Source organism: Taudactylus pleione, unplaced genomic scaffold, assembly GCF_031769625.1.
Source record: "Taudactylus pleione unplaced genomic scaffold, aTauple2 ptg000607l, whole genome shotgun sequence".
Classification (NCBI taxonomy): domain Eukaryota; kingdom Metazoa; phylum Chordata; class Amphibia; order Anura; family Myobatrachidae; genus Taudactylus; species Taudactylus pleione.
Window position 1 is genome coordinate 1,420,603 of NW_028285009.1, and position 14,667 is coordinate 1,435,269.

Here is a 14,667-nt window from a genome sequence, read left to right on the forward strand (position 1 = left end):
GTTTCCTCCCACACTCCAAAAATATACCGGTAGGTTAACTGGCTCCCAACACAAATTAACCCTAGTATGCATGCATGTGATAGGGAATATAGATTGTAAGCTCCACTGGGGCAGGAACTGATGTGAATGCCCAAATATTCTCTGTAAAGCGCTGCTGAACATGTGTGCGCTATATAAATAACTGGTAATGAAAAAATGGGATGCTTTTGTGTGTCTCTGGGGTCTATTTACTGAGCCTTGGATGGAGACAAAGTCCCTGATTCAGAGCGCTCGCTCTGAGGGCCTGATTCAGAGCCGGACGTTCTGACAGAGCGCTAGCTCTGAATCAGGGCCATCGCGACCATCGGGCTTGCGACGAGACCCTTGTGGTAGGGTCTTGTTGCTGCAAGTCCCAGAGTGCTAACAGAGCCGAAAGCACTCCCGCGTTCCCATGGGAATGCCTCCGTCTGGGCAGCCACGCTCCCGGCCCGCCCACCAAAGGGGGCGTGCTGTCACTCAACATCGACAGCACGGAGACCTGGAGCAACGGCTCGTGCATGCGCACTGGGCCACCATCGACCCGCTTGCGAGCGCATAGCGCTCGCGAGTGGGTCTGAATAAGGCCCAGTGTTAGCTGTGTTAGGAGATAAAGTGAACGGTGATAAGGTACCAGCCAATCCGCTCCTAACTGCCATGTCACAGGCTGTGTTTGAAAAATAATAGTTAGGAGCTGATTGGCTGGTACCTTATCACCATTCACTTTATCTCCTAACACAGCTTATACCTCTTTTCCACCAAAAACCCAGGTCCGACCCATTTACACTGCACCTTTGATCTGGGTTACTCCCAGGTCCGCCCTGTTCACACTAAACTCAGGTCTGCCCTGCTAAACCTGTGAGGTCATAAAAAGTGGGAGGTGAATGCTCCACAACCACCAATCCTCTCATTTTAGGCATGATCCAGGTCAGATAACCTGGGTTGCACCATTTACACTGCACCATTACCTGGGTCCATCCTGGGTCCAACCTTGGTAGCTACCTGGGTTGGATTGCAGCGTCACTTGACCCAGGTTATTTTTCAGAGACCCTTTTACACTGAGCTGCGACCCGGGTAGACCCAGCAAAAACCCAGGTTTTTGCTCTGGTGTAAAAGGGGTATTAGTAAATAGACCCCTTTATCTCTCTTTACTTCTTCCATGGTTTGATGCATCTCCCCCTCAGTTCCCAGGTTTCAAGCAGTGAAAAGAGTGGATATGTGCACCAGTGGAGAAGTTGCCCATAGGAACCAATCATCTCCTTATAGAATGTACTTGATAAATGCTACCTTGAAGCTAATTGGTTGCAATGGGTAACTACTCCAGTCTTTTCACAGCTTGATACATCTCCCCCTAGGTTATTCCATTACCATTTGCCATAAGAAACTTTGGTACGAGATCGACATTCCATTCTCTCCCTCTACCCATGGGCTCTGGGGGACCAATCACATTAAACCTTCGATAAAGCTGGAAAATAAATAGAGAATAATTTATATTAATGATATTAATTCCAGTAGACAAGAAGGCTCATTTAAATTGCAAAATATTGTATAGACCCTGCTTTTTTATTCACGTACTTAAGTTAAAATACATAGAGCCTCATTTATCAACGAGTTTTATCATTCACAACGAGTGATAAAACTCATTGCGTGTGATAAATGATGCTCCAGCCAATCAGCACCCAACTGTCATTTTTCAAACAGATGACAGTTGGGAGCTGATTGGCTGGAGCCACATTAACATACACAATAAGGTTTATCACTCGTTGTGTAGGATAAAACTCATTGATAATTGGGGCCCTTATTTCAGCGTTAACCTGAAATTCTACTGCATTTGTGTAAAAAAAAAAAAGTTCTTTAGATTTCCTGAACCATTACACAGCTGTGGACCCTGTCACATATCTTTGAGGAATGTTAATAAATAAACCACTGTGACCTAATGGGATGTAAAGTACTGTAGGTCAAAAAGATAAAACTGCAGTCAGGCTGCTGTGACATCACTGACTCTGTATTATCAGTGTTTGTGTTGTGGTTTTGGCTAACTAAACCACCCTCTAGTCAGGGGCGTATCTATAATGGGTGCAGGACAGAGCCGTAACTAGACATTTTAGTGCCCTGTACCAGAGAGAGCATTGGCACCCTCCCCCCTAATTTTTAAATAGGGACATAAGATAGTGCACCTGAAAAAGGGCCATGGCAGAGATAGGGGAGGCCATGGCACTGGTCGCACTACCCTAGTTACGGTCCTGGTGCAGGGTGTGCGGTGCACGCGGGTCCCCCCTGGATCCGCACACCCTGCACCCATATTATCTAAAACTTACCTCTCCGAGGTCCCGCGTCGGGTGTCTCAACACTGCTCTAAACGCAAGAAAATGGCCATTTTTCCAGCGTTATGCGCAGTGAGGAAATCACTGTGAAAATGGCAGCTGTGCCATTTCCCTGGCGATCTGCGCATGCGCAGTAGACTCTGGGCACACTCTAGTGCCCAGAGTCTGCCGATGCTGCGGTGGGCGGCCAGGCGCGTTAGTCGGCTACCGGCCACTGGGGAGAGAGGAGGAGGCCCCGGACGGGGAATGCACACGGTCCCCCTTCTCTCCAAGACGCCCCTGCCTCTAGTGTCTTGATTTTCATTAAATATTTTTTTATAAAAACAGCTAAAATCATGTAACTTGGGCCTGTTTTTGTTCCTATAGTATTAATAAGATAATTTCCAGTCAGTTCCAGTGAATTTTGGCACCTGAAATCACAAGGGAGACACTTACATCCAATCAAAAACACGCAAGATCCACTTTTTAGATCAGAGATCCGACTTGCAGGAAGACCCGAGCCGGGACTCAGTTGTACTCGGAACCCAAAAAATGATATGAGTTGGGACTTGTTGAGACTCAGAACCCCAAAGTTCTGGTGTGTTCTGTTTTCAGCAAAATCCGAACAGCTCATCTCTTCTCTGTATATGAAGCTCATTCAGTGGGCGGGTGCAGTTACTGAATTAGAAGGGTTAGTGGTATTTGAGGGGTCCTATGAGAGCCCCTCAGCAACCGGGTGTTATGTTCTGGGTTATTTGTGGACCCAGGGTGGTAGCAGGAGCGATCACAGAAGCGGGTTTGAATAAAAAACTAGGTTTTTAATAAGTGCTTGAGTAGACATAAAATATGGCAGTAAATAAAAGTCCAGGAATATATAAATGCGCACAAGAGTTCTGTGGTGGGAGTAATGGGTTAATGTCCAAGTAGAATCAATTAGAGCTGTCCAGGTGTGCAGGTAGTGAGACTGAAAACAATCAAGCAGGTATGCAGGTAGTGATGCAGGAAATAATAAGCCAGGTATGCAGGTAGAGAACTAAGGCAAATGAGCAGGATGTCAGCAGGCTCAGGCACTCAGGTATGGGCAAGGGTGATGGAGGAAGCGGGGTAGTCCAGCGGAAGCGAGGAGCTGACAGGCAGACTGGCAGACAGCGAATTCACAGGAACAGGATAAAAACAGAGAACTTCCTCTCAGCTAGGCTGAGATACACGTTGCACTGGCAAAGAAGGAAGGCACTGACCCTTCCTAAATACCCCATGCCGTGCTGTTACTGGCCGGAGGGAACATGTGACTCACCAGGATTGGCCAGCCGCATCACATGGCCAGAAGGCAAGATGGCGGCGCCCATGCCAAACGGAACGGAGACACCGCCAGGCCTTACCAGCGCAGAGTGACAACAGGTGCGCAGCCAAAGCCCCCCGCCAGACACCAGCTCCGCCACCAGACAGCCCGCGCCACAACGACCTCACAGGTAACACTCTCCTAACGCCATGCTGAAATACCCTGGCCGTGACACCGGGCTCCTTATTGTGCCACTCATGCTGTTCCAAACTTCTGCCATCTTCTCTGAGTGCTAGAGGAGGAGACTAGTCAGGAGTCTGTGGATAGCAGGAATCTTACTGACCTTGTTGTGTGGCCGCTGACATCTCATGACATCAGAAGCCACAGAACACAGGGCCTAATTCAGACCCGCTCGCGTGCGCACAACGCAAGCGTTTCGATGGTCCCCCACTGCGCATGTGCACGCCAGAGCCGGCTCCGGCATGCGCATGCGCGAGACCCGACCAGCGACGGCCCCTCCTCCCAGCTCGCCCAGTTTTTTAGGAGCGCAGAGGGGGTGGCTGGTCAAACGGAGGCGTTCCCGAAGGAACGCCTGTCGTTTGGGGGCGGCCTCAGTAGTGAGCTTCCGGCTCTATTAGAGCCGGAAGCTCACTGGGGCTTGCGATGGACGAGACCCTACCACAAGGGTCTCGTCGCAAGGTCGAGGTCACCCACAGCTTAGCGATCGGCCAGGAGGCCGGCCCCAAAAAAAAATGCCGCCCTGATTCAGAGCGAGCACTCTGAAAGAGCGACGGCTCTGAATCAGGCCCACTGTACATTAGGGCTTCAAATTTAAATTTAAATTCTGCTCTGGGCATGAGGGAACGGGAAGAGAGAATGACCTTCTCTAGACACCAATATTATGCTATGGGGATCTCATATTTCTAGTTATGACCCAGGCACAGGACAGGACTACAAATTTGTCACTCACACTCTGGGCCTGATTCAGAGCTGGACGCTCTGACCAGAGCGCTCGCTCTGAATCAGGGCCGTCCTAGTTAAATTTGGAGCGGCCTTTTGGACGCTCGCATAGCTGTGGTTTACCACCCACAGCTTATGTGAGCGTCCATGATGATGGTCGCTATGGTCAAGACCATCGCGACCAGCGGGCTTGCGACGAGACCCTGCGGTAGGGTCTCGCTGCCGCAAGCCCTGGAGTGATTTTGGCTCTATCAGAGCCAAAATCACTCCCACTGCCATCACTAGTGATGTCAGTGGGGCCGGACCCAGACGGTAGGCGTTCCCTTGGGAACGCCTCCGTCTGGGCACCCACGCCCCGGCACGCCCACCAAAGGGGGCGTGCTGTCACTCACCATCGACAGCCCGCCCCCTTTGGTGCGAGACCCACAACGACAGCTACCCCGTCGTTATTTGGGTCTCGTGCATGCGCACGACGGAGCTCCCTCCGTCGTGCGCATGCGCACTAGGGCACCATCGACCCGCTTGCGAGCACTCAGCGCTCGCGAGCGGGTCAGAATCAGGCCCTCTGCCTGCTCAGTTACTTCCTTTAACAAGGCAACCTGCCGCAGACGGGTGAGATAGCATGATGGACTTGTTAAATGAAGTATAAAGAGTTCAGCTATTTCAGGAATATATTTGAATTGAGCAGTACACAGCCTTTATTATATGTCAAGGTCAGATAGTGGCTTTGATGGCCTTTTAAGCATAACCGGAAAGTTCCATATTCTGTCCATGGCCTCGTGTACAAACTCTCTTTAGCACAATTAGGAAACCTTAGGATGATTATAAAGTACCCACCTCTTCCAGTGGCGTGATTGATGCACTTTCTCCTCCGTAGTAGTTATTCCGATCTATATGCAAAACTTTTTTCCCATTCACGGACATGATCCCGGACAGCACACATTCCTACAGATGGATGGAAGATGCTGATTATTAAACTACTAGTATTTTTGACCCATCATTTGAGGGTTAATATCTGTTGTGCAGTGATTTTTTTATTTTTTCCTTTCTCTCTCCCTATTTTCTCCCCGTGTTCCTCCCAGCTCCTCCTGTTTTTCCCCTTTCCTGCCCTGTCCTTCACCCTTCATTCCCATCTCCCTCTGTCCTTCCCTCTTTTTCTCTCATCTCCTCCTTCTTCCCCTTTTCTCCCTTCTCCTTTGTTCCTCCTATCTCCCAGTTATTCCCAGTCCTTCCCCTTACCCAGTGGGTGATGGTAAACAGGTTGGGCCGGGCTCTTCCTTTGGCGGGGTGGTCTGTGACCTAGCAGGCAGTCAGTGAGAGCTGTGAGGGGGCGGGCCCTCCCTCCAGCTCTCACTCATCGTCTGTCCCCACCAGGAGGGAGGGGGAGCATGTGCTAGACACACACCATGGGAGATTATATAATAGATAATACTAATCTGGCCATTACGTGGCAATATTCTATTGTATACCTTTGGACACTAATTAGCAGAGCTCAGTTATACTAATACCCCTTTCACACCGCTTTCCTGGGTCGCACCCGGGATTTTGTACACGGGTCCATCCGGGGTGAGACCCCTATCAGACTGGCGACCCAATGATGTCACCGCCATCACGTGCCGAGCCAGCACAGGGAAATTAGATAATCTCCAGGCGCTGGCTCTTCCTATGCTGTGAACTGGTCCCAGGTCACATCGACCCAGATTACCTGTTCACACCGCACCGTATCCCGTTACTCGGGATGAAATGCCGGGTCACTCAACCCGGGTTATTTTAACCTGGTCCTTTCACACTGAGCAATTGGATTGCTGCGCGTTCATGTGAAATAGCCCGGGTTATTGCTGGGAGTGTGAAAGGGGTATCAGTTGGTCACCGTGGGCCCAATGCAGCATGTAACGGAAATCAGATGTACATAAGCCTCCACATACAAGGTAAAGGCTGCATCTATTCGCTGAATGCCGTGCATCCGCCCCCTACAGGCACCCTTGGAGTACTACTAGTCATCATCGGTGTGCAATTGTGCCCCCTATACAGAGCCTGGATATGGTGGTATTTACACTTATGTGCAATTATGCATAACCCGTAGTGCTGTGACATGTCCTCACTCAACTTGTATTTCTTCATGACAGCGCTCCGTTATAGCCCCGTTACGCCTTTTTAGCGGTATATGGAGATGTTCCTTAAATGTGTATGACTCGACGTCGCCTGCACCTGCGTGCGCACAGTTCTGGAGCTTCCGCAGTGTGAGAACATTCAAGAAAAAACTGACGTACGCCCCACAATGGGTCGCAATGCGGAATCCTTATCTCTATTGATATTACATACTTCTAAAGAAACAGCAATGTGCAGCTCTTTTTCAAATTTAATCAACAGAAACTCAATTTACCAATTAAAGGCCCGGATTCAGCTACGGACGGAATTGCAAAGCTGCTCGCAAGCAGCTTACCTATTCCGTCTGTGCTGATATGATAATGCAGCAGGAGGCACCACACCTCCTGCTGCATTACGTAACCGAGCTGCGCTGTCCAACGCAGCATCGGATACTTTGCGGAACATCGGCCGGCTAAGGTGACCCATGGGGTCAAGCAGCCGTCCGCCGCCGATGAGAGGAAGAAGCCAGGAAATCTCCATCAACCGACGGAGATCCTGGCTTCCTCTCTCCCTGTCAATCAGTCTGCAGCCAGTACCGTGTGGGATCGCAGACCCGTTCTGCACCTGCGCAGATTCCCGATCGTGCACTGCTGAATAAGGCCCAAAGTTCTCTAGGGCATCTTAGCAATTCTCAACTCCCCAGCGGTACTGGATGACAGCCATGAGAGGAGACTCTGGGGTAGATGTATTAAACCTTATAAATAATGGAGAACAAAATCAAATGCCCGAGTTTGGGCTTCCAGCTGCAGATTTGGCCAAAAATTAAAAAAAATTAAATAAAATAAATAAATAAATATATATATATATATATATATATATATGTTTTTATATATTTCTCAAACCTTTAAACTGTACTTGGCAACTATACACATAGGATGGACCATCCAATCAAATTACTGGGAACTAGTGACATCACTCAGCAAAGTCTCAAACCTAGTTCTGCAAGAAGGGGATAGATTTACTAAGGCAATGTTTGACAAGCCTTTAGCATTTATTTATATTTCCCTTTGAAAACGATCGGTCAAAGACACTAATGATCAGTGGCTTTGACAAACTACTGGTTAGTAAATATGCCCCAGGTAGGCTTTTTGGAAAATACTGTAATGTATGTGACAATAAAGGTAATTCCTCTTTTGCAAAAATACATATAGGTCTTCCTAAAATCCCTCGAGCAGGGAACTCAGGGCCTGATTCAGATTCAGATTCAGACCCGCTCGCGAGCGCTGAGCCCGGTGCGCATGCGCACGACGGAGGCGGCTCCGTCGTGCGCATGCGCGAGACCCGGATAGCGACGGGCACGCCGTCGCTCCGGGTCTTGCTACAAAGGGGGCGTGCTGTCAATGTTGAGTGACAGCACGCCCCCTTTGGTGGGCGTGCCGGGGGCGTGGCTTCCCAGACGGAGGCGTTCCCATGGGAATACCTACCATCTAGGGCCGGCCCCACTGACATCACAAGTGATGGCAGCGGGTGGACTTCTTGCTCTGTAAGAGCAAGAAGTCCACTGGGACTTGCGGCAACGAGACCCTACCACAAGGGTCTCGTCGCAAGTCCGATGGTCGCGATGGTCTTGACAGAGCCAGAAGCTCTCCGGGGCTTACGACAAGTGAGACCCTACCCTAGGGTCTCGTCGTAAGCCCCGATGGTCGCGATGATCTCTGACCATCGCGATCATCACCGGAGCGGTCGTTAGAGCTGTGGGTGTAAACCCACAGCCTAACGACCGAAACAGAGACGGGCGGTCAGGATGCAAGCGGCCGCCCAGTTTCTGAGCGACCGCTTGCATCCTCCGACCGCCTCTGAATGAGGCCCTCAGCTTGAGAACCACTGCTCTAGTCCCAAAGGTTTTTTTTTGTAAATGTGGGGCCCTATGTGCCTCCTATTGCTTTTAGATACAATATCTATGAACCCCACAACAATTCCGATACCTGATAACAATACAGATAAAAGTGACCAGATAATTATTGGACAGGTCGGTTAATGTGGACTGAAGATAAGGAGAAGGCTGTGTGACCAGCTTTACCTGCACTTGACAGATACAGTAAGCATCAATAGCTAATTAGTTGCTAAATTCATTTCCTATTTTCTCTGAGTGACCTGAGTAAATGACAGGCTGGAGGCTCAGGGTGCTATGGGCCTGATTCAGACCCGCTCGCAAGGTCTTTGCGCTCGCAAGCGGGTCGATAGTTGTGCATTGCACACACGCGGCGTGCGCAAAGCACGTGTGCAAGTCCCGTAGCGAGTGAGAAATTCACTCGCTCCAGGTCTCGCTACAATCGGGGCGGCTGTCGATGTTGATCGACAGCTCGCCCCGTTTGTAGGCGGGGTTGGAGAGTGGCTGGACAAACTGAGGCGTTACTGAAGGAACGCCTGCCGTTTGTGGGTGGCCCTACTGACATCACCAGTGATGTCAGTAGTGAGCTTCCGGCTCTATTAGAACCGGAAGCTCAATGGGGCTTGCGGTAGATGAGACCCTACCACAAGGGTCTCATCGCAAGCCCGATGGTCGCGACCATCGCGACCATCACCTGGCCACTCGCAAAAGCTGTGGGTGGTCACCCATCTAGTTATATGCGTGACAGATAGTGCCGTTTGTGGGTGGTAACAGGGGAAGGTGCTTGTGAACAGGGGAGTGATGATGCGAACGCAGGTGTGTCTGGGCGCAAAAACTGAGTTTAATTAGCAAAGGTGCGTCATTGTACACGTCACTTGGTTGTATTTCAGCCTGCCATGATCGCAGTGCATAACCGATGTCCGGATGGTTACATACACTTCCTAGAGATGATGTGCGCAAGTGGGCGTCTGCATACAGAAAGTGATCGCACGCCAAGACATAGTGGACGTGCTTATGCCTTGTCGTGCGATCGCCTGACTTGCTGGGTGTGTGCCAGATTTGCATACGCTGGGAGCGAGCGTACGCATCTAGCGAGTGGGTCTGAATCAGGTCCAAAGTACCAACCAATCAGATCCTGTTATTTTTTAGGAGTTAGTTAGCTGACTAACTGGGAACAGGAGCGGCAGTACAAAACGGTACGTCTAGGGAGTTATCATTTCCAGGTTTGAATCTGGAGGACGTTTAGTGAGCAGCCCCTACTGTGCTTCTGTTGTGGTGGACAAAATAAGGCTAATCCCGCTTCCCTGACATGTTAGATTGATATATAAGCCACTGATTGGTGGCAGAGTCTCAATCCTCCTAGCAGCTTAAATTTGACAGCTTCGCTGATCTGCCAGTGATGTCAGCTGAGGCGGCAGCGCGCAGACAGGAATTTACATGACACAGGAGTGACTGTAACTGACCGCATCACATGGGGACACAGGACCTCATTCAGAGGTGCTCGCAAGAAGCGATCGCTCTCTCTGAATGAGGGCGGGCGCTTCTTTTTCTTTGGTGCGACCTCCTGGTCGCTAGCTAAGTTGTGGGTTACCACCCACAGCTTAGCTAGCGACCAGGGTGATGGTTGCGATGGTGATCAACATCGCGACCATTGGGGCTTGCGACCAGACCCTAAGGTTCGGTCTGGGCACTCGCAAGCCCCAGGGAGCTTTCTGCTCTGATTGAGCAGGAAGCTCCCCACTGACATCACTGATGATGTCAGTGCAGCCGCCCACAAAACGGTAGGCGTTCCTTAACGCCTCCATTTTGGAAACCACCCCCCCATCCCACCTACAAAGAGGGGCGAGCTGTCGATCAACTTCTACAGCCGCCCCTTTTGTAGCGAGCTCCGGAGCGAGAGAGTTTCTCTCTCGCTCCGGGGCTTGCGCACGCGCAGTGCGGCCGCTGCGCGTGCGCAGGGCTACCCATCAACCGGGTTGCGAGCACATCGGTGCTTGCGACCGGGTCTGACTGACCCCCACAGTCCCGGAAGTAGCGTTGACCGGACTTTTATGAAAACATTGCTGCATGAGTGATGTATTATGTGTAAAGGTGCATACACACACAACGATTTTTTGAACGATTATCGATAACGATATCGTTTATCGTTCAATTGTTGAAAAAAAAATCGATTCTCATTCATGCGCGTTCACGTTTGTAGTTTGTAGTTCAGTGAGACTGACCAACTCAACGATTTTCAGTAAGGGAATATGCAAAAATCGTTTGTAGTTCCAAAAAATCGTTCATTACATTTAGTAAATGATTTTAGTAAACGATTTTCGTTCATTTTTCCCTTGAAAAAATGAACGAAAATCGTTTACTAAAATTGTTCAATAACTAAATCGTTGTGTGTGTATGCAGCTTAAGAATTACATTCATGCTGCAGGCCTCCATCTGGGGTGTGATATAAAAGATAGACAGTTAAAAGGTCAACATGGAAGAAGGTCGACAGGTACAAATGGTCGACGGGGTCAAAAGGTCAACATACAAATGGTCAACACTTTTTTTTCTCTAACCCTGACCCTCCCCCTTGTGCCTAACCCTAACCCTCCCTTCTAGTGCCTAACCCGCTGGTAAGGGCCTAACCCTAACCCTCCCTCCTGGTACCTAACCCTAACCGTTGCTGTAACTGCCTAACCCTAGCTCTAAAAATAAAATAAAAAAATGTGTCGACCTTTTGACCATGTCGACCATTTGTACAGGTCAACCTTATTTCATGTCGACCTTTACTGTTTTGACCTTTTGTCCCTGTCGACCTTTTGCCTGTCTAACATCTAGGGCAGAATTTACGAAGCAGCAGCTTCTGTAAGCCGCTGCTTTCCGACGGGTTGCAGGTGAATGTTTTAAACGGCACCCGGAGTCAGTGTAAAGCAGCCGTTTTAAATATGTACCTGCAACCCACCGGGAAGCAGCGGCTTACAGAAGCGTCGGTTTGACGGCGGTTTCTATTCTATTGTAAATCCCGGCGGTTTGGTGGCGGATTCTATTCTGTTCTAAACCCCGGGGGTTTGGTGGCGGTTTCTAAATGACAGCCCTGTTCTATTCCATTCTAAAATGTGTTTTGACTGCGGTTTGGTGGCGGTTTTGCTATCTGCAGATTTACTAAGGCCAAAACCGCTGCAAAACTGCCATCAAAACACATTTTAGAATAGAATAGAAGGTAGCAGTGTGCGTCCCTATGCTCGGGTAAGCTTTGGAGACATTAGCATATTGTCGCAGCTGCGTTCCGTGCGAAAATCGCAGATGATGTTGCGTTAGCCTACATGTCTGAATCAGTTCCAGCATTAGGAAACTACCCCTACCCCCGGGGACCTGTTTTGTAACTTGTATCATTGATTTGTTTTTTTGTTGGCTCTCTACGTAAATCCCGCATGTAATATCTTGTATCTGGGTGTATCGCTTTCTGCCTTGTAAAACAAATGAATTATGCTTTTATTAATTAACTATTGCAAAGTTGAAAAAATACAAATATAAAACACAACAGCCTCCTGAGCGCAGTAGAAGTTATGAAGCAAGTGCAAACAGTAGATAAAACATTAAAATAACAGATACAGCAAAAAAAAACCAAAGATCAAATACTGGGAAAAGTTATTACTGCCCCTATTCGCTTACAATGTAACTAGAACTAGCTATAATCATTGCAGGACAGGCCTGATTGGCTGTTGTGTAAATGACGGTCAGTTGCCTATCCCAGGATGAGCCCCCTCTTGACCTAGAAATGCCATAAGATGTAATCTGCAGCCACGGATCCCAATGCTGCCCGACATGTGCCCGGGAGATCCCTAGGGGAGCCGGTTCTCCTACCTTCAGTCCGGTCCCCAATACAATGACATCATATTCTTCCTCCATGCCAGAGACGGGTCCGTTACTCACATCCGTGGAGACCTCGGTTTTCACTCCAGGGTGTTGTCTTAAGCTGATCTGCCAGACGCTGATTACCTACCAGCTTTCAGCAGCCACTGGGCCAATGACCCAAAGCTGGGACAGCCTGCCTGTAATCCATCTGAGTAATACAGCCAGGCTTCTCCTCCCAGCCTGGGAGAGCGGAGACAATGTTATAATGTTATACTCTATAGTCGTTTTGTGATGAAGGTTTATATTTTAAAACGCATTATAGCTCCTGAGGGAAAATTCAGATAAATTATCCCCAGTGCTGTCTCAAACCCTAATAAATGGGAAATCTCAAACCAACTTTGGATCATTTTACTCACATCAGGCCTAATTCAGGGGTTCCGGACTATAGACAGACAGTAATTAGTTAGACAATGTCTAGATAGACACCACATGTTAGACAGTTAATAGTTAGACAAGGATAAAAGTTCGACACAGACAAAAGTCAGACACACTAAAGTTAGACATGCAAAAAGATCGACAGGGTCAAAAGTTCGACATGAAAAAGATCGACAAAAATGGTCGACACATTTTATTTTTAGTTTTTTAGGATTAGGGTTAGGTTTAGGGTTAGGCACTTACCCCACGGTTAGGGTTAGGCACTTACCCCCACGGTTAGGGTTAGGCACTTACCCCCATGGTTAGGGTTAGGCACTTACCCCACGGTTAGGGTTAGGCACTTACCCCCATGGTTAGGGTTAGGCACTTACCCCACGGTTAGGGTTAGGCACTTACCCCCATGGTTAGGGTTAGGCACTTACCCAGACGGTTAGGGTTAGGCACTTACCCAGATGGTTAGGGTTAGGCACCTGGAGGGTGGGGTAGGGTGAAGATTAGAGCTAGAAAACAAAAAAAAATAATTGCTGACCATTGTTATGTCGACCATTTTCATTACGAACTTTTGACCCTGTCGACCTTTTGTACCTGTCGAACTTTTTACATGTCTAACTTTAGTGTGTCTGACTTTTGTTTGTGTCTAACTTTTTTCAATGTCTAACTATTGACTGTCTAACATCTGGTGTCTATCTAGACATTGTCTAACTAATTACTGTCTATCTCTTATACCACATCCGCATTCAGAGCCGCAGGTGATGCCAATGTTCACTGAGTTCAGCCATTTTTTTTTGTTTGCTACTGTGCGTGCGCAACAATCCCTAAAGACTCTCATGGCGCAAGTGTTACAAGGCCCTGATTTTTGCGCAGTTGCGCAATTTGCTACTGCGTAAGCGCGAGAAGTCCTGAAAACCCCTACGGCGCATGCGGGATCATTCCCATTTTAGCTTGCGGCGGGAAGCCACGGGAATTCCTGGGAGGTGACTGGGAGATGGCCTGAAGTGAACGGAAAAAAAAGGCCATCTCATGGGCGTGTTATGGGAGTGTCAGGGGCGTGGTCAGTGGACGCAGCTTCTTTCTCACATGCAGAGTCGCACATAGGAGGCCGTACTCAAAGGGGGTGCAGACTCCCCCTCAGTGACAGGAGCCGTGTGCTGCACTGCAGTATTAAGTGCAGCACTTGGCTCCTGAAACTGTGAGGGAGCCGGCACTGCAAACAACACAGTCCGCACCTCCTGTAACCCCCCTCCCCCCACGCTCTCCGGTAGGAAGCACAGGATTATGGGAATTCGGGCCGCGAGGCCATGCCCCCTGCCCGCGTGCTCACGCTCCTTGCCCACGAGGCCACGCCCTTTTGCGCATCCCTCCCCGCATCAGGTAACACCATGGGGCGGGACACCATGGGGGAAATTCTGCACCTGTCATCGGGCTGGTGCAGATTTTGACGGTGTGACTGATGGTGGTATCTAAAGTTACACCGTACTATAGAACAGCATCTACACATGCCGATAGCGGGCGGACACCAGGGAGGGGCTTTGTGGCTACATTTGCATAAAGTCGCAGATGGGCGACCGCCAAAAGATGCACACACGGATGCCGCTGCAGAATCAGGCCCATAATATCATGCATGAGCAATAGCAAAAATAAATTTGCACTAGTGCAAGTAAGGGTCAAAAAATGCTCTTTATTAAATGATTAAAATTTTAATATCCTTGTCCTGGAGAGCTCATTCTCCAATAGGTGGACAAGCAGTGGGCCTGCTTCAGCGCTGGACACAGTGGCGTTGTCGGACGCAATCGGGCAATGTTTTTAGTCTGCGTATGCGTCCAAGCCGCACTGTGTATATGTTCCGATGGCCAGAGCCGTAA

The 14,667-nt window shown here is 49.2% G+C and overlaps 1 protein-coding gene across 3 annotated transcripts in view; it reads right to left on the reverse strand.

Moving 5' to 3' along the window:
• Positions 1-12,424, reverse strand: part of LOC148480691 (rab GDP dissociation inhibitor beta-like) — a 32,360-nt gene extending 19,936 nt beyond the window's left edge. For 2 of the 3 annotated variants that reach the window (XM_088453985.1, XM_088453984.1), the window contains exons 1-2: positions 2,775-2,939; positions 1,384-1,480 (exon numbers count right to left, since the gene is read on the reverse strand). In XM_088453985.1, the coding sequence (XP_088310111.1) occupies positions 1,384-1,419 (36 nt within the window). In that variant the 5' untranslated portion in view covers positions 1,420-1,480; positions 2,775-2,939. Of the gene's footprint in view, positions 1-1,383; positions 1,481-2,774; positions 2,940-5,394; positions 5,503-12,379 lie in introns of those variants that run through there. The other variant, XM_088453983.1, reaches the window with a different exon arrangement.
• Between the last annotated feature and the right edge of the window lie 2,243 nt (positions 12,425-14,667).